The sequence below is a fragment of the Podarcis bocagei genome (assembly GCF_964188305.1).
Source record: "Podarcis bocagei genome assembly, chromosome: 7".
Taxonomy (NCBI): domain Eukaryota; kingdom Metazoa; phylum Chordata; class Lepidosauria; order Squamata; family Lacertidae; genus Podarcis; species Podarcis bocagei.
The window spans coordinates 84,624,030-84,643,984 of NC_138132.1; the positions used below are offsets into that span (position 1 = coordinate 84,624,030).

At 45.3% G+C, this 19,955-nt stretch overlaps 1 protein-coding gene across 1 annotated transcript; it reads right to left on the reverse strand.

The window, feature by feature from the left end:
• Window positions 1-4,955: 4,955 nt before the first annotated feature.
• LOC308591502 (solute carrier family 2, facilitated glucose transporter member 5-like) lies at window positions 4,956-15,146 on the reverse strand (the record flags this gene model as incomplete). Its single annotated transcript, XM_081202274.1, has 8 exons — window positions 4,956-5,129; window positions 6,523-6,633; window positions 7,888-8,075; window positions 10,146-10,271; window positions 11,665-11,817; window positions 12,390-12,514; window positions 13,661-13,806; window positions 15,036-15,146. Coding segments are annotated over 8 exons (1,134 nt in total), but the record flags the coding sequence as incomplete, so codon positions are not given.
• Between the last annotated feature and the right edge of the window lie 4,809 nt (window positions 15,147-19,955).

Below are 19,955 nucleotides of genomic sequence, written 5' to 3' on the forward strand. Positions count from 1 at the left end.
GAGTCTAGAGCAAAAAGGCCCGATAATTTTTTGATGGACAGGTGTGTATAGTATTGGTACTATTTATGAATGTGACATATTACTAGAAATACTATCTTTTACACTTACCGTACTAAGTGTAACAGGGTACAAAGGTCTGCTGTCCCAATGAACAGTGTGGACTACAATGGTAATCTTGATATTATATTTTAAAAATGCATTGTATAAACTACAGTTGCATTGTACAGGTTATAACACTTAATTTCATATGAGTAAAGCTATTTATCATTTTGAGTCATTTGCATCACGTATTTACACCTATCCTTATTTCATGTTATAACAAGTTTCTAGAGACTAGAAGATAAGTCTTTGTAAATTGTGTTCCTAAAGGAACTTTTGTTCCTGCCCAATGTGTTTGCAGTATTAAGTTTATGAATGAAAAATCATTTCAAGTTAGAGTTGAATAATTATTTCACTATTAATATACTTCTTAATTGTATTTCACTATTAATATACTTCTTCTTAATTGTATTTCAGTTCAACAATGACTTTGATAAAATACATCTTTTGTAATGTGCAAATGGCTTGAGATACTTATGAGGTCCATCAATTACCATAGAGGATATATTCAACACACAAAAACAGAGACAATTTGTTGTTGACAAAGGACAGCTGGACATATAAAGGGCCTTATTACCTTCAGTAGCTTAGGGCCTCATCCAACCTAAATCTGGCCTCACCTCTTCCTCCCAAGAGTCCCAGGGCAGGTGAGTTTCTGACGGTGGGCAATTCTAGAGTTGTCTGGCTCCTTGCCCCAGCTTGAGTGGCTGTGCTTTGGGGGGGGGGTTGGCTCTGGATGTTGGGGGTCCTCAAGGAGGAAGACCTTCATGGCTTCCCAAGGAGGGAAGGGCTGTTTGGCAGGGCTGGAGCAGCAGCTTAGCTGGCAAGGGGGGCAAGAGGGGTATATTGCAGTCAGGGCTGGCAGGACTGAATGAGATGAGTCTGAGGTCTGACTTGCTACAAGGTAGCCTCCTCTGGTCCCCCGTCCAGTTCCCTCGGCCCTCTGGGAGAAGCTTGCATTCTTTTGCAGGCTGCAATTTTAAGAGAAGAAAATAAACTAAAATATGTTTCAAAATTGCTTGTCCACAAGCAGCCTTTAAAGCCTCCTCTTCAGCTTCATGTTAAGGGACAAAGCAAAACAAAAGTTGATATTTATGGGTGAATTTTGGCAGTATTTAATTATTATCACCATCATCATTTCACAAAGCCATTGCAAAAGAACAAAAGTGCAGGCATTCTGGGTGGCATTCCTAGCGTGGTCAATGGATCTTTGTAGAAGACGACATTAAAGTGCAACATGTATTGTTCTAAAGAGGCACAAAGAGCGGAAAAAGATCATACAATCGTAATATTGTAATACCGTATTGGCCCAAATCTAAGACGCATCTGCAAATAAGCCACACCTTTAAAATTGAAGGCTTATTTATGGGCGTGGCCCGCCTCCCGGTACTACCGTCACCCAAGCCCCTTCCCCCATTCAGAGCAGTAGCGTCGGGAGGCATGCGTGCAGTGCTTTGCTCCAAATATAGACCATACTTTAACTTTTCACATCCGGAATTTGGGGGGGAAATTGTGGCTTATATTTGGGCCAATATGATATCAAGCAATCATATCATTCCACAAACGATCATGATATAGGCATGATGAAATCATACAATCATGAAATCATGATTGTGTGGTCCTGAGATATCATATCACGCAATAATGACACCATCACATCATGAAATCGTGAAATCATGAATTTGAAATCATGACATCATGAATTCATGAATTTGAAATCATGAATTCATGATTTCGCGAAATCATGAAATCATGAATTTGAAATCATGAATTCATGATTTCATGATTTCAAATTCATGAATTCATGATTTTGAAATCATGAAATCATGAATTCATGAATTTGAAATCATGAAATCATGAAATCATGATTTCGCGAAATCATGAAATCATGAATTCGAAATCATGAATTCATGAATTCATGAATTTGAAATCATGAAATCATGAATTTGAAATCATGAAATCATGAAATCATGATTTCGCGAAATCATGAAATCATGAATTCGAAATCATGAATTCATGAATTCATGAATTTGAAATCATGAATTCATGATTTCATGATTTCAAATTCATGAACTCATGATTTTGAAATCATGAAATCATGAATTCATGAATTTGAAATCATGAAATCATGAATTCATGATTTCGTGAAATCATGAAATCATGAATTCGAAATCATGAATTCATGAATTCGAAATCATGAAATCATGATTTCATGATTTTGCGAAATCATGAATTCATGCTTCCATGAATTCATGAATTCATGATGTCATGTACCACCTATAAATCATTTTCATTAAATTTTCTCTTAAGGCATTACATGCCATGAATTTCATACCTGTGGTCCATAACTGTTCCCAGTCAGCCATCATTATGTTATGTCCAACATCTTGTGCCCATTTAATCATAGCTGATTTCACCATTTCATCCTGAGTGTTCCATTTCAACAGCAAGTTATACATTATTGACAAATTCTTGATTTTTGGATCTAGCAATTCTGTTTCCAATTTTGATTTTTCCACCTTTTTTGTCCAACTTTTTTGTCCAAATTGTATGCCTCCATTATTTGGTAATAATGGAGCCAATCTCACACTTTGTTTTTCAATTTTTCAAAGCTCTGCAATTTTATTCTGTCTCCATCCTGTTCCAGAATTTCCCAATATTTCGGCCATTTAGCCTCCATATTGAGTTTTTTCTGTGCCTTCGCTTCCATTGGTGACAACCATCTTGGGGTTTTCTTTTCTAACAAATCCTTATATCTTATCCAAACATTAAACAATGCTTTTCTAACAATATGATTTTTAAACGCTTTATGTGCTTTTACCTTATCGTACCACAAATATGCATGCCAGCCAAATGCATTGTTGAAACCTTCTAAATCCAACACATCAGTGTTTTCAAGAAGCAGCCAGTCTCTCAGCCAGCAAAAAGCAGCTGATTCATAATAAAGTTTCAGGTCTGGCAGGGCAAATCCACCTCTTTCTTTGGCATCAGTTAATATCTTAAATTTTATTTGAGGCTTCTTGCCCTGCCAAACAAATCTGGAAATATCTTTCTGCCACTTCTTGAAACAATCCATCTTATCCAAAATTTGCAATGTTTGAAACAAAAACAACATCCTTGGCAACACATTCATCTTTATCACAGCAATTCGGATTTCGGATGTGTGCATACTACTGTCCTAGTGAGGCCTGTCGGGCCCCGCCCTGGGGCAGATGGTAAGTGGCAGGAAGGAGCAGGGCCCTCAAGCACTCACTCAGGGAGTCCTCCTGGGCAGCAGGCCGCAAGCAGCACGCAGTCCTTATGAGGCCTGTCAGGCCCCGCCCTGGGCCAGATGGTAAGTGGCAGGAAGGAGCAGGGCCCTCAAGCACTCACTCAGGGAGTCCTCCTGGGCAGCAGGCCGCAAGCAGCACGCAGTCCTTATGAGGCCCCAGGCCCCGCCCCAGGCCAGATGGTAAGTGGCAGGAAGGAGCAGGGCCCTCAGGCACTCACTCAGGGGAGTCCTCCTGGGCAGCTGGCCGCAAGCAGCACGCAGTCCTTATGACTGCCGGAACCTTCCCCAGAATCCAGCTCCTGAGCCTTTTGGTCCCTGGTCACTTCCGCAAGCTCCAACATTCCCTGACGCCCCAATTCCGCCTCCCTCACCTCACACAGGCCTTCTCCTGGGCCATCTAATTCCACCTCCATCTTTGCTGCCCCCATCTCGTTGGAATCCACCTGTCGCCTCCATGGCATCTCCTCCACAGGCCTGATGACTGAGTTTAAGAAACCTTAGGGACACTTTTACCTCAGGCCTTTGAGGCAAAGGCGTCAGTGTGGCTTCTCACAGCAAAGAGTACCTGAGAGCTCATTGGGATGGCCTTGGCTCCATCTCCCAGCCTAACCTACTTCACAGGGTTGTTGTGAGGGCAAAATGGAGGAGAGAACCATGGATGCTGCCTTCAGCTCCTTGGAGAAACAGGCAGGATTGTAATTTTGTGGTTGTTAGAGCCTGGATAGCTCACTTGGTTAGAGGGTGGTGCTGATAATGCTGAGGCTGCAGGTTCAATACCCGTATGTGACAGCTGCATAGTCCTGCTTTGCAGGGGGTTGGACAAGATAATTCTCAGGGTCCCTTCCAACTCTACAATTCTATGATTCTATGAAAAGAAACACAGAGACTTCCTGGAAACAGGGATATACATCACACGTGGATTTATTATTATTATACTTCAGTTTATACAGCATGTGTTATTATCAACAAAAATGTAATAATGATAATGAAGGCTGAGCAATAAGCACCAATAGAAAAACAGCCTGTTAGACAGGTTTTTTTTTTTAAAAAAAGATATTGAGGAAGCCAAGTTCATTAGTTTCAACGGGTCTACTCTGAGTAGGATGGCCATTGGGCATAACTCTAGATCTGTTAGAGGAGGGATGGGGAGCTCGTGATGTTGTGGGAGGGATGGGGGACTCCTGATGTGGGAGTCCAACCTCCATAAGCCCCAGCCACCATGGCCAGTAGTGATGGGAGTCACAGTTCAGCAACATCTGGAGACATCTGGTCCCCCATATGTGGATTATAGGTGCCTGAGAGCTGGACGCATCATCCAGAAATGAAGTTCCCTGCTGTGTCTCTGCATGAGTGGCTGATCCAGCTTTTATTAAGGCTGATTAAAGCACGGATGGGTAGCCTATGACCCTTCAGGTAGGTACATAAGCCAATAGTGAGAGGTGGTGGCAGTCGGAGTCCAGTGTAGGAAAAAGTAGGAATAAAGTCCAGGCTGTTCAGTCAGACCAGAAGGGAAACTGCTGTGATCACCAATGGGCCAACCGAACAGAATATCTCCAAATCGCTGCATGGACTGTCTCCCAAGTTTCTAGTCCTCTGAGATTTGCATGAGCAGGAGGGTCCTGGTCATTCGGATTGCCTCGGTCCTCCTGATATCCAGGAAGTTCTGGCCGCTGGTTTCCGGGATCTGCTTGAAGGCATAAATTAAGATGGCTACGCAGAGAGGCCAAAAGAGGAGAAAGCTGTAAGGCTCAATGTGTATCTGGAGAGAGAAAAGAGAGAAAAGGATAGAGAGAAAGAGCACGAAATGGAATGTGTGTAAGAGAATGTCATCAAGCTACAGATAGTAGCAGCCACACCAACTCCAGCATAATGGCAGGCAAGCGAGCAAGCTGGCAGCCCATGCAAGCTGTTTAACAGGGCAGAGATCGGAGGCACTTCTCAGAGCGGTTTGGCAAACCGCTCTCTGAAGCACCCTTTGTTATGTACTGAAGTTCTCACCCTGGGCCAGCAGGGGGATACTGTAGATAGTTTTCACTCAGGTCCGCATATGCAAATAAGGGACTGAAAGTGACGTTCAGTGATTGGATAGTTACAGAAAATGGTTACTGTTGAATTCTAGTGGAGCTCTATATAAGCAGGCTGGCTGAACCCTTCAGTTCTGTTCTGTTCTGGCATGTGAATAAACAAGAGCTGTTTAAAGAATCGCTGTGTCATCTGATATGGCTCACCCACAACTTAACACCCTTGTTCAACACAGCTAAAACAAGGTTTAATGGAGGGGGCAGGTGCTTCAGAAAACCAGTCTCTGAAGGAGGAATGGCTTCTGAAAGTAACAGACTATGCAGAAATGGCAAAGCTGACAGCTAAACCAAGAGATCGAAATGACAAACTTTTTAATAGATGAGTGAAGGCCTTTTTGGGACTATTTGAAAAAGCATTATAGCCAAATGAAATTGCAGGCAGGATTTGAGATATGAGCAGTGGACGAAAAACAATAAAATAATTGTACTAGAAGGATTTTTTTTTTGTAATAGAGAAGAGTTTGTTATATAACGCAGCAGAAAAGGGTTTGAATAAAAACATAGGGAGGGGTGGGTGGGTAGGTGGGAGGGAGGGAAGCCAATCTATGAAACATAGTCGTTATGTAATTATCTAATTTGAGAAATCTCCCCGGGAACCTCACGAGGAGGCAAGATCTCTTGGAGTGTCAATGCTGTGAGCCCCTCCCTCCAAGGCTCAGGCCAGGTAGGCCAGGAAAGGCTGAAAGCCTGGAGAGCTGCTGCCAGTCAGTGTGGACAATACAGAGTTAGATGCACAAAGTATCTGACTTGGTATAAGGTGCCTTCCTGTGCAGTGGTACCTCGGGTTAAGTACTTAATTCGTTCCTGAAGCACCACTTTAGCTAATGGGGCCTCCTGCTGCTGCTGTGCCACCGGAGCACAATTTCTGTTCTCATCCTGAAGCAAAGTTCTTAACCTGAAGCACTATTTCTGGGTTAGTGGAGTCTGTAACCTGAAGCGTATGTACACTGTATTCCTAAGTGCTGGCACAAAATTGCTGCTAAGGTTTGCAGCGCAGGAGCATCCTTTGGAGCAGACTGAGCTTTGAGACTTTAAGGGGCAGAAAAAAAGGCGAAAGTAAGGCAGGCTTACCCCAACAAAGACTGAAATGATGATGGCAACGCTTGATGCTAAACGGATGTATGGGATATTATTTAGGTCAGTTCCTGTAGACAGGTAGATTCTCTCTGTATAAAAGTATACCTGAAATGAGACCAAAACAACTGAGACTTTTAGCTTACTGGGCGATGGTCCTGTGGCTGACTCAGGGTTTGGAGGCACTGTCTACAAAATGAAGCCTAAGATCCTTTCTCTCTAACTCCAAACTAGGGATGGGAAAATTGGTCCGTTTTTGTTTCTTTTCCAGCCTTAAATCCAGCTCTTCACATTTCTTCTGCACAGACAAGAACTGTTTGCAGTTGCCAACAAACATAGGCAGGCAATCCTCTGAATCTCTGGCTATATGGGAATCAAAGGTCACTGCAGTCGTGCCCACAAGGGGTGGGTGTACCTACCAGTACCCCTTGTGGTGCCTGTGAACGCTCTTGGTAAATATCTTCTCAGAAATCTACAATCTGCTTGAGATTGTTTGCTCTTTGTGCTCATAAAAACACCCCTGTTCCCACAGTGGCCACCCAGATGCCTACAGGAAACCCACAAGCCAAGCACAAGCATCAAAGAGCTTCTGTCTCAGAGAGAGTTGCTGATGTAGGTGCCTTCCTCCCCGCCTCCGTTGGTGGGGCAGCTGTTGTAACAGCATCCGCACACCATCTGGGGGTGATGCCCCCCTTTCTGCTCTTTTGGATGTGGCAGCCATTTTGTTTCATGTCTCCTCCCTGCCCAGCAGCCATTTTGTGACTGGTGCCCACGGCACTCCCCTCAACATTCCAAACATGGCCACTGGGCCCCAGTGGCGTAGCGTGGGGGGTGCAGGGGGGGCCGGCTGCACCGGGTGCAACATCTGGGGGGTAGGGTTAGGGGGCGCAAATCCATGGGTTAGGGGGCGCAAATCCACGGGTTAGGGGGCGCAAATTACTTGCCTTGCCCCGGGTGCTGACAACCCACACTACGCCACTGCTGGGCCCCCAAAAGGCTGATGGAGCTTGGATGCAAAACAAGCTCTGCCCATACTGCTTGTGACCCTAAATGCGGTGCTGCCTGTGCCACGAATTTGCCCAACCCTCCTTTAAAGTCGCCCGAACTGGTGGCCATCGCGGCCTCCTGTGTGGGGCCATAGTTCCATAGTTTAACTATGAAGAAGTCCTTCCTTTCCTCCGTCCTGAATCTTCCAACACTCAGCTTCCTTGGAAGTGCCCTGGAATGCCAACTCTCAACACCCGCAGCCATTGGCCGTCCTTGCTGGGGTTGATGGGAGCTGTAGTCCAGCCACACCTGGATGACCAAAGGTCCCACTTCCCCTCCCTTGTTCTAACCGCTTGTGGATATTGCCTTCCTTACTGCGTTGACTCCAGAGAGCTGTTGGCCACACATCAAGATAATGACTGAGATGACTTGCCACCGCAGGCTTGGGAAGCACAGCAGCATAAATGAGTTCATGCTCTTCTCCGTCTTCACAGCCATCTTCTCCTGCTGCAGTTCTTCTATCTCCTCCTGCACGTCCTCATTGTGCCTCAGCTTCTGCAAGGCTGGAAAGAAGCAGCAAGGGAAAAGCCTTTGAATAGCAGGGGATGGAGGCTGGTGGGGAGAGTTTCTTGCAGTACCAAACACAAGAGGTGTAGTGGAGGGGGGGCAAAGACCAGTTACAAATTCTGCAGTGGGTTCCCGGTCTCCAGCATCCCAGAGACACCCAGCCAGCTTTTTGGCCACTGAGAAGATGTTCCGCCTCACCCGTTGTGATGCTTGGAGCCAATCTAAGTGAAGACAGGTGAGTCGGCCACTGAGGACTGGCTCCTAGGGTCACTCTGGAGAAAGACACCAAGGAGGAGCTGTTCTGCATGCGCCAAAGCTCAGCGTTTGGGAGCACTGCAAACATAAGCTGCCTCCATTTCAAGAGAATGGTGTTCTAGTTCTATTACCTGTCAATCAATCAATCAATCAATCAATCAATCGATTGATGGGTGTTCTGCTACATTCAGTGGAGCTTCACAGAAAACACTGTGGGAATGTTAAAGATAGTAGGAAAGGATATATTGAATAAGTATTATCCTTTCTTCACTCAGGCTAGTGAAGTGGTGTAGCAGAGCAAATTCCCCTCAATATAGCTGAAAGCTAGTTTGCAGATTCTTTTGAATCTCTTAGTTAAGTTTATTCCCGCTTAAAAGAATAAAGACACAAGAGTCTTTCTGAGTAAAGTAACAAAAAGTTTACTCACATTTCAGTTCACAATTTGATCCCAGAAAGGCGGTTACCCAACAAACTGTGAGTTCATCTCATATGAAGACTGAACTCATGTGCTGCTGGCTGAGAGCTTACTTTTGAGTGATAGCTGATCCATGGCCATTTGATGTACCTTTGGGGATTATTAATTTGCTGGTGAAGATCCATCATTGAAACAGTTCATTATCCTCAAAGAACTGTTCTGTCTGCTGCACCCTATTGTGACATTTGGCGCACCCATCACCTCACGTTTGTAGTGTTGTGCCCGTGGCACCACCATGCTCCAACTCACTTCCAACTATATTTTGGATAGGATATTGACTGTGGAAAGGCATTCTGCCTCTATTTCAGTGATCCTTGACAGTGACTTACCAATCCTACCATTCCTGGTTATGGAACATTTATCCGATTCTTATTAGTTTGTGACTCCATGCACATATTATATGTCTTCTGTTTATAGCGTTATAAAAAATATTGTCAGTATATTATTAGCCAACATGTTGCTTGTTGTTGTTCAGAGCTGGCTGAGTGACAGTAGACAGCAAAAATTACCGTATTTTTCCGTGTATAAGACTAGGTTTCTTCCCTAAAAAATAATGTCCAAAATTTGGGGGTGTCTTATACACGGATAGATCTTTCCCATTTTCTTAAATCAGAGTCCCCCAAAATCAGAGTCTTATACATGGGGGCGTCTTATAGACGGAAAAATACGGTGCATTAATAAGAGAACAAAATGGCTGCAGGAGAGCAGCAAGCAAGAGAGCAAGTGAAGCAAGTAATTAAGACTGAGAAAATAGCTGCGTGACTCGGCTCTTTGATGGAGTCAGCCAGAGCCACGCCCATCTCCCAGGTCACATGGAGGGGGAGGATGTTCCAGACCAGGGGAACAGGAAGTTACCCTGGATGTCCCCTGCCTGTGCCCACTCTAGGGAAACAAGGAAGGTTGCATTTGACTGCACCAATGGATTACATCCCACAAACACAACTGAGGTCGCCTTGAAAGAAGAAACTGGAGCCCTCCACAAGAGGGGAGCCACCACTGAAAAGGCTCGCCGGGAAGGGTTAGGTGAGATCCCTGCCTGAAACCCCAGAGAGCTGCTGCCAGTCCGTGTAAGCAATACTGAGCTAGATGGACCAATGGTATGATTCAGTATAATGATTTCAGCTGTTCTCTCTCTGAGAACCAAGAATGACAGATTTGGGGTGTTGCCTAAGAGGCCATCCAGACTCACCCCACCAAACATACAACACCATGTTTCATCCAGAAAAAGCACTAGGCGCTATCAGTTGTATTCTCAGATTGTCTCCTCAGGTAATAAGACTTTGAATGTTATTATCCCTCACCCTCCAATATGTAAGTGGTTCATGTATGTGGTTACCTAGCATGGCCTTTTCTTCATCATTTTCCTGAATCAGTAGATACCGGGGGCTTTCGGGGAAGGAAGGAACGACAATGGTCTGAAATAATGCCAGTATTCCAGGGACACTTGTCAGTATTGGCCAATCTGCGCAAGAAGGAGCAATTAATTTTATTTATTACATTTACACCCCACCTTTCCTCGAAGGAGTTCAAGGTGGCGTACGTGCTTCTCTTCCTCCCCATCTTATCCTCACAACAACCCTGTGAGGGAGGTTAGGCTGAGAGACTGGGAATGGCCCAATGTCTGAGCCAGGATTTGAACCCTGGCCTCCCAGGTCCTAGCCCGGCACTCGAACTACCATGCCACCCTGGCTCTTGAAAAGTATCAGCTCAGATGGCACAACAGAATTGCCCAACGCTAAGGGAGGGAATCAATGGCCTTCCTGGGCACCTTTGGGGAAGTGCCGTCGGTGCTAGCCATTGGCTGCCATGAGGGAAAGTGTGGCATGACACAAAATGGCTGCCATGGCGGTATAATACGAAATGGCTGCCGTGGGGATGTGGGGAAATGGCTGCTGTGGAAGTATGGCGTTATGGTGGCCACGTTTAAAAGGGGAAAAAAGCAAAGCAAAGAGACATAACCATGGGTGTGCCCCACATCAACAGGCAGGGGGAGGCACCTATATTAGCCATCGCTATGCTTGCTCACAGAGAGAAGGTCTCTGTACAGTGGTACCTTGGTTCTCAAACGCCTTGGTACTCAAACCAACTTAGAACCCAAACACTGCAAACCCAGAAGTAAGTGTTCCATTTTGCGAACTTTTTTCGGAAGCCGAATGTCCTCTGTTTTAAGTGTTACACTGGTTTGAGTGCCACACTTCCGTTTTGAGTGGTACGCTGAGGTCTGTTTGTTTTTGCTATTTATTTTGCGTTTTTGTAGCTCTTTTTTTGTTTTTGTGACTGTGTGGAACCCAGTTCAGCTACTGATTGATTGTGTGCCTGCAGTACATTGTTTATTGCTTTCATTTTATGGATCAATGGTCTCGTTAGTAAAATTCATGTTGAATTGCTGTTTTAGGAGTTGTCTTTAAAAGTCTGGAACGGATCAATTCGTTTTGCATTACTTTCTATGGGAAAGCACGCCTTGGTTTTGGAATGCTTTGGTTTTGGAACGCACTTCTGGAATAGATTAAGTTTGAGAACCAAGCTACCACTGTACTTCTCCTCTGTTCAGAACTGATGGGTCGCTGGCTGTCCGATCCTGGGATCCAAGTGGGCACATGTAAGACTTTTTGTGGGCACCACAGGTGGTACTGGTGGGGGTTCACTGGTGCTTGTGAGCACCACATGGAACTGGAGGGGTCGTGGAACTGTCTCCCTCAGAAGGTGGCGAGCTCTTCTTCATTGGGAGTTGAGTCATCTGTTGGGGACTCTTTCCAGCATTGCAGCATGTTGGACTAAATGACCCCTGGCAATACCTTCCATCTCTACAATTCTACCATGACCTTTGGGCTAAGAGGTGCTCCTCTCTGATTTACCTTCTTCGTTCCCCAGCATTTCAGGAAAAGAGAGTATCTGAGCCAGGAGGACACCTACAGCTAGAAAGAAATGCGGCAGCATGCCAATGGCTCCCCTGATGTTCAGTGGGGAGATCTCTATGAGGTACAATGGTACCACGATGTAGAAGATGCCTGGTTAGGGGATAAATCAAGGCATTATTCACAGTAGGCATGTGACAGCCATAGAAGCATACAAACATCTCCCACTTACCCAACTAGTCATTGTGTTCTGCAAGAGAGGGCATCCTGCAGATGCCATCCTACCAGGAGGTCCATTCCACATGATGGCCAGAATCAGGCCTTTAGTTTGGCGGCACGTAGCCTCTGGAACTCCCTCCCACTGCGTATCAGGCAGGCGCCTTCTCTATTGCCTTTTTGGCACCTGCTATTTCAGTAGCTGGTATCTGTCTTGGATCCAAATCTGGCCGATGTGTGTGCTGTTGCTCTTTCTAAACGGTCTTTTAAAAAATATTTATAATTGCTATCATTATTGTTAGCTACATCCCTGCTGGTGGGCCAGGTTTGGCCCATGGGCTGGAGGCTCCCCAAAGCAGTATATGGAGGTGGTGGTGGTGGTGGGGAGGTTCTTCTTTTGATATGTCTTTGAATTGCAAGCACTGGTTCCTTCCCAACTCAGATTTCAGAACAGGGAATTTTCTCTTAACCCCACACCCTCACTAAATCCAGGAAGTAGCCCAACTCACCTATGGTTATTCCAACGATGAAGCGTGAAAGCATCGTAAACAGGAAGGCTTGCACCACAGTGGCGCTAACCATAAACATAGAGGACACCATGGAGCAGAAGCAATTGATCAGCAAGGCACCTTTCCTGGAAAGAGTGGGGAAAGGAAGGGAATGACTGGGCCAACAAACATGTGGAATGATTGGAAGAGTTCCCCACATCCTTTGGGGGAAGCAAGATCTGCCAGGAGGAGCAGTTTGGGAGGTCATGCGTCTCAGCGGGCTGATTTCTGGCTTTGCCGGCGTTAAATCTCTAATCCCGGCTCAGTCAAAGATACACCTGCGTCACTTGTTCATCCCAGAAGAATCCTCCAAGGACATGGTGGGTGCAGGACCAGAGAGGGAAGGGGAATGACTGTAGTTGGGATCATAAAGCCGTATAACCTGGCAACCCGGCTACTTATTTTCAAGACTTATTTAATTCTGGTCATATGTTTAGCTTAATTTTATACCAAAAGGGATCCCAGGGAGGCTTAGTAAAACCAAAGCAAGGCAGCCAGTCCCTATCTGCAGGCTTACAATCTAAAAAGACCCCTCCCACAACAACAACAAAAGTCACGGAAGGAAAAGGGATATGGAGGGAATAGGAAAATAAAAATAAAAACTTGGGCTCTTTCTAAACAGTGGTTCCTGTAATCCAAAGAATCCTGGGAATGGTAGCTTGTTAAGCGTGCCAGGAAGTGTAGCACTGTGAAAGGTACACTGCAGTCTTCGGGTTTCTTTGGGGAAAGCCTTGTGCTTCGAATACATGGTATGTACACAGCCCTATTAGCATGGAGAAAGTCCACAGAACAAGGGAAACCATTAAGCAGAGGCTGGATACTTCTTTCCTTTCCTTTGATGCGGTGTCTGATCCACACCAGCCATCTCAATGGCAATATGTCTTTTGCAAGATTCCTTGCATTTCTGATTAAAATCTAAGGGCAGTCATTGGCTGAGTTTTGCTCAGAGATGACCCAATGAAATCAGGAGGGGCTCGCTCAGGCTGGCTCATTCATTTGAATGGGTCTGCTTTGTCGAATGCCACCCAAACGATAGCATTACTTCGGCTGGCTGAATATCTTTTGTTAAAATGTGGGATGCCTTTTTACAGGGTGAACCTCCTCAGCCAGAAGTTAAATTGAGCCTCAGCTGGGGAGACAGGGCTCAGCAGAAGCCCCACTCCCCTGCCCCCCTGCCCCACGTCCAAAGTTAGGACTGGAAGTTCACTAATCACCAGGTCATCTAGATATACCTTCCATATTCATCCACCATGACTCCTGCGATGAGTGCTCCAGTAAGGCCTCCAATAGGGAACATACTGATGGCAAGGCCTAGCATGAAGTGCAGATAGTGCTGCTCTCCTGGCTTCTTCGCAGCATGACCCATGTCTTCCATGAGCTAAGAGAGGAAATCATATCATGGGCAGGGTTAGTGTATCCACAACACATCCTAACCAGAAGGAACTGGCACCCTTGCAGGTGCCACATAATACTCATATGTAGAACTTCTCTCTATTAGAGTGGCAGCATTTGCACTTTGGAACTCCCTGCCTCTTGATATCAAGCAGGCGCCTTCACTGTATTCTTTTCGGCGACTGCTAAAAACGTTTTCTTTTGAGAAAGCCTATACAGACACATAGAGCGTTGGTGTCTGTTTGAATCCGGTTTTCGGCTTACCGTTGATTTTAATTTTTTAAAAAGGTTTTAAATAGTTGATTTCAACTTTGTAAAATAAAACCCTAAGCATTTCATTGTTTTCTTCTTTCTGTAAACGGTTCTTCCTCCAGCCTTTTCCACCAACGGCATCTACTAATGGTTGCTCAGAAGGGAATGTGAGCCTTGGCTGAAGAAAGATCTTCCACACCTGTTTTAAAGTCCCACTAGACTCTTTTAAGTTTTGGCTGCAAGAGACCAAGGCTCCATCGTCACCAAAGGATTTATTTGTTAAGGATGCTGAGAGTTGTTAGGAGACCCCTATGGCTCCACGCTGAGTAAAACTTGGTGAGAAGCCTATCTTATTTTAACTAATACATATGCATTTATCTGCACTAATATACACATTTTATTTTTTGTACACAGTGGTACCTCAGGTTAAGAACTTAATTCGTTCTGGAGGTCCGTTCTTAACCTGAAACTGTTCTTAACCTGAAGCACCACTTTAGCTAATGGGGCCTCCTCCTGCTGCTGCTGTGCCACCGCCGCACGATTTCTGTTCTCATCCTGAAGCAAAGTTCTTAACCCGAGGTACTACTGTATTTATGGGTTAGCGGAGTCTGTAACCTGAAGCGTATGTAACCCGAAGTACCACTGTACACTAGCTGAAGCATTGCACCACAAAATTCTGAGAAGAATTTTGACAGGTGTTCCAGTTGGCAACTTGTTTTGGAATGTGTGTTCTATGTAGATGTGCCCTTAAAACACAAACTATTTCAGATTTCTCTCCACCCCTAGATACAACCTGAAAATATCTCTGATGACTTTAGCTGTGATTCCTGGATTGCAGGGGGCTCAACTAGATGACTGTTGGGGGTCTCTTCCTACTCTACTGTTCCATGACTCGCTGACTCCCAGAAGCTTAGTCAGAAGCCCCTGTTGTAAGAAACCGCCTGTACTGCAGGGTCATCTTACCAGCACTGGGGAATAGACCATCCAGAGGTTGTAACCATATTGGATAGATCCCAAGCTGGTGACCAGCACTGTTCGGGGAAGCGATTTTGTCACCTCCTGCAGGAAATCAAAGCAGCAGATAAGAGCATCTGTCAGGCAAAGCGTTCACCAATGCATAAGGTAAAAGGACCCCTGACCGTTAGGTCCAGTTGTGACCGACTCTGGGGTTGCGGCGCTCATCTCGCTTTATTGGCCGAGGGAGCCGGCGTACAGCTTCCGGGTCATGTGGCCAGCATGACTAAGCCGCTTCTGGCGAACCAGAGCAGCGCATGGAAACACAGTTTACCTTCCCGCCAGAGTGGTACCTATTTATCTACTTGCACTTTGATGTGCTTTCGAACTGCTAGGTTGGCAGGAGCAGGGACCGAGCAACGGGAGCTCACCCCGTCACGGGGATTCGAACCGCCAACCTTCTGATCGGCAAGCCCTAGGCTCTGTGGTTTAACCCACAGCGCCACCCGTGTCCCCATCAATGCATAGGACATAGTTAATGAAAGACAAATGGCTTGGATCTTAAGGCAGTGTGGGCAGAGTTCTGCTCATAGGAGGAGTGTTTATGGTGCAAGGTGATATAACCTGTGGCCCTCCAGGTATTGCTGGACTCCATTTCCCATCAGCCCCAAGCCAGCATGGTCAGTAGTCAGGGCTAGTGGGAGCTGCAGTCCAGCAGTATCTAGAAGGCCCACAGATCCCCCTATTGCTGGACTAAAGGCTTCTGGGAGCTGGCAGCACCATTTATAAAAGAACGTAGCAGGACCTGAGTGCAAAAGCAGAACGCTCCCCAGTATTCTGGTTGTGTGATGTCACTTGTTTGATGTGGGAGGGTTGAATTTTTAAAATGGCCTCTTAGGTCAAATTGGACGGTTAGAGCATGGTGGGGATAATGCCAAGGTTGCAAGTTCAATCCCCATGTGGGACAGCTGCATATTCCTGCATTGCAGGGGGTTGGCCATGTCCAAACTCACCCATTTGCGGACTATGGGCTTTGGTTCTGGCACTGCCTTGCTATCAGTGCTTCTTCCGGTAGTTTCCATAATTGAGTCTCAGCTGTGGGGGGAAGAAGAGGGACATTTTGTCAGGCGGTTATTATCTCTTGCAACTTCTTTAAGAACATAAGAATAGCTAAACCTGGCATAGGCAAACTCCGGCCCTCCAGATGTTTTGAGACTACAGTTCCCATCATCCCTGACCACTGGTCCTGTTAGCTAGGGATGATGGGAATTGTAGTTCCAAAACATCTGGAGGGCCGGAGTTTGCCCATGCCTGACTAAATGGTCCATGGACAGCTCCTCCTGACAGCCTGTTTATTGGGCATCCCTCCTGATTTGTTTTTGCAGAGGTTTGATTATGGCTATGTACACACCACGCATTTAAACCCTATGGCTTACGCCAAAGGATAATGGGAACTATAGTTTGCCCCTTATGGACCTACAGTCCCCTTTAAATGTATCACCAGTCTTTGCTGAGAGTTCACTTTGATTTATCGATTTTTTAAATTGCATTTATATACCACCTTTCTCCTATATATATTTGTGTGTGCGCGCGTGTGTATCATTTTGCAGTTTCCATCAAACAAAAAAGATATAGTTTTACATCAAATTTCAAAACCCAATTTCTGCCTCCCTCCTCCCTTTCTGCGATTTCTTATATTTATAGTATCTTTATTGCAACTCCCAGTTTAAGCCTAATTATTAGTTGACCCATATATTCGAAATTAGTTTTATCACGCTGCATGTCTTTACGTTAAACCTGCTAATGATTGTATCTGTTTGCAATAGTTTATAAAATATTCAATAAACGTTTTCCACTCTAAATCAAAGACACTGTCGTATTGATTTCTTATTCTTCCGGTGAGTTTCGCCATTTCTACATATTCCAATAGTTTTTTGCTGCCATTCTTCTTTGGTTGGGACGTTGTCTTCTTTCCATCTTTGGACAAATATCATACGAGCAGCTGTGGTCACATATATAAACAAGTTTTTATATTGTTTAGGTATCTCTAATCTCTAAAAGAAAAGCCTCTGGTTTCTTATAAAAAGTTACCTTGAACATTTTTTTCAGCTCATTGTATATCATTTCCCACTACATATGGAAAAAGGTACCTTCTTTTTCTTTGCACTTCCAGCAAATATTCGATTCAGATTTATACATTTTCGCTATCCATTGCCCAGTGTATCATAGAAGATTTCACTTGCTCATCTTTTGTTTGCATATCTTATACGTTTCTGAAATTACCTTAATATTACTAATATCTAGCAGGTCTCTCTCCAACTGGAATGATTGGTTCCCAAAACCTAACTTTTTATCTGTTTTAAACAATTCATTTAGATGATAATATTGCAACCAGTTTATTAACATACTTGACAGTTCTTCAAACTTTTTAAACTTAATTTCACCACCCTCCTCACTTATTATTTTTTAAATAAGTTATCCAGTCTACATCCCACCTTTATCTCCAAGAAGCTCAAAGTGACATATATGTGTCTCCACCTCCCCATGACAGCCCTGGGAGGCAGGTTAGGCTGAGAGGACAGTGACCAGCCCAAGGTCACCTAGTGAGCTTCACAGCCGAGTAGGTATTTGAATCCTGGCCATCTGGGTCTTAGTCCGACACTCTAACCACTATACCACATTGTTCGCAGGGTGATGGTGATATGATGGTGAGCTCAGCACTCAGCCTGATTTGCTTGTCAGGCATTCCTTCCTTCTATACTTTTCTAGGCATTTCCACGTCATTTTCCAAACTGCAAAAAGTATTTTCTTTTCAAAAATGTGTTTATTGCTCCGGGGTGATATTGCCTTTTAATCCACTTCAATTGCACAAACCTAAATTTCTGCTATGTGCTGGAAACCCTCCTGCAAAATGTATTTACTTACTTACTTAATAGTGGTGTTTATAGCTCACTTTTCACTGAATATTTTTAGTCCCAGGGAAACAAAAAAGGTCTAAAAAGCTAGGGGCTATATCTTGTGGTAGTGAATGCTCATGGCAGGGACATACTGAAAGCCTGTGACTTGTCTCCTGAATGTTTAAAGAAATCACAAACACAGAGATGCAGACTCCTGGGAGCACCACCCAGACAAGGAGGCTTCCTGCTCAGTCTCTGCATGAGTGCCTGTTCTGGCTTTTTATTACAACTGATTAAGGCAGGGATAGGGAGCCTATGGGCTCTATCTGTTCTTGGACTTCAACTCCCATCAGGCCCAGCCAGCATGGCCAACAGGAAGCAGGGGTAGGAGTCGTGGTCCAACCACACCTGGGGGGGGGGGCGCAACAAGTTTCCTACTCCCAGATTTAAACCAAGTCAGAAACGATGGAGGGAAAACTGAAGCAGTTGTCTTCCAAGGTAATCCATTGGGTCAACAGTCCCAGAAGTGGGTAGCGGTGAAGTCTGTCTGTAGGGAGCCAACCCACCCCCTCAAGGCACCATAGCTGTCAACTTTCAATTTTGAAAAGGGATCAGCAGCCTTGAAAATAAGGGATCAGCAGCCTCACTTATCCCGGGGACAGTCTATGGGATATCTAACAATCCAAGATAGCAGCAGGAAGCAGCGGGAAACGGCGCTAGAATAAGGGAATTTCCCGCCCAAAAAGGGAAGGCTGACAGCTATGCAAGGCACAGAAACTTACCGCAGCTTTCTGTTCTTGGAAGTAGAGGGGTGAAATCAGCCCCGCCCTGTTTTCTCTTGAAAGACATCAAAGGGCAGGCAGTATTGCAAGAGCCAATCAGAGGAAGGATGCTGAAAGATTCCATTTGGGGGAGCTGTTGGCAGTTGGAAGGCCAGGTGATTGAATTAGGTATACCAGGATCCCATCGTGGCTGAGCAGCTGAGCAGTGAGCATGCCAGGCGGCCTTAACTCAGCCACATGCAATATTGTTATTATTGGGTTGTCGCTAGCCGAGCCCTACTCAGAGTAGACCCACTGAAAGAGCCAGCATGGCGTAGTGGTTGGGAAGTTGGACTAGGACAGGGGTCTGCAACCTTTAAGACAAAAAGAGCCACTTGGACCCATTTCTGAAGAAAAAAAACCTAGGAGCTGCAAGACTCGTCATTATAAAAATAACTTTTTTGTCACTTTTTTATTATTTCTTTGTTTGACCCCTCAGAATTACTCCTCCTCATAGAAATAAACATTAAATTAACAAGTTACCTTTTTGTGTGTGTGTGTTCTTCACTCCCCTTCAAAACAGTGACCAGCATACATGCCCCCTTTCAATGCAGTGACCAGCGTACATGCCCCTTACAATGTAGCGGGCAAACGAGCGGGTGGGAAGGTGACGTCGGTACGGTGCATGACTAACACACGCACCGCCCCCATGCGACTTCACAGCCAGCACAGCGCCCGCCACAGTGGGGAGTGTCGGGGCGCACAATGCGCCTCCTCCCCTCGCTAGTATCCGCCCCGGAGCCGCAGCAAAGGTGTAAAAGAGCCACATGCGGCTCCGGAGCCGCGGGTTGCAGACCCCTGGACTAGGACATAGGTGACCTGGGTTCGGATCCCCTGCTCTTGACCTTGGACCAGCCTAACCTACCTCACAGGGTTGTTGTGGGGATTAAACCGGTTTCTGATTTTTAAAGTCCTCACAAAGATTCATCAGGGGTTTGGGGCAAATTTTCCCCGACAGACACGTTTTTTTTAGGCAGTTCTCCCGGATGCAGTCACAGGAAATCTCAAAACATTGCAAACAAGAAGCTAAGAGCCCCTAATACAGAAATGCTCAGTTGTGTGCTGATTGGGACAAGATACTGATGATGCAAGGCCCAATTCTGGAAAAACAAAAATCTTCCAACTCCAGTAGATTGGGTGGGTGGGAACTGGGAAATTGTGTAAATGACAAAGCTTACTGTTGTGGGCCCCTCAGTCCTGTAAGGATTTGG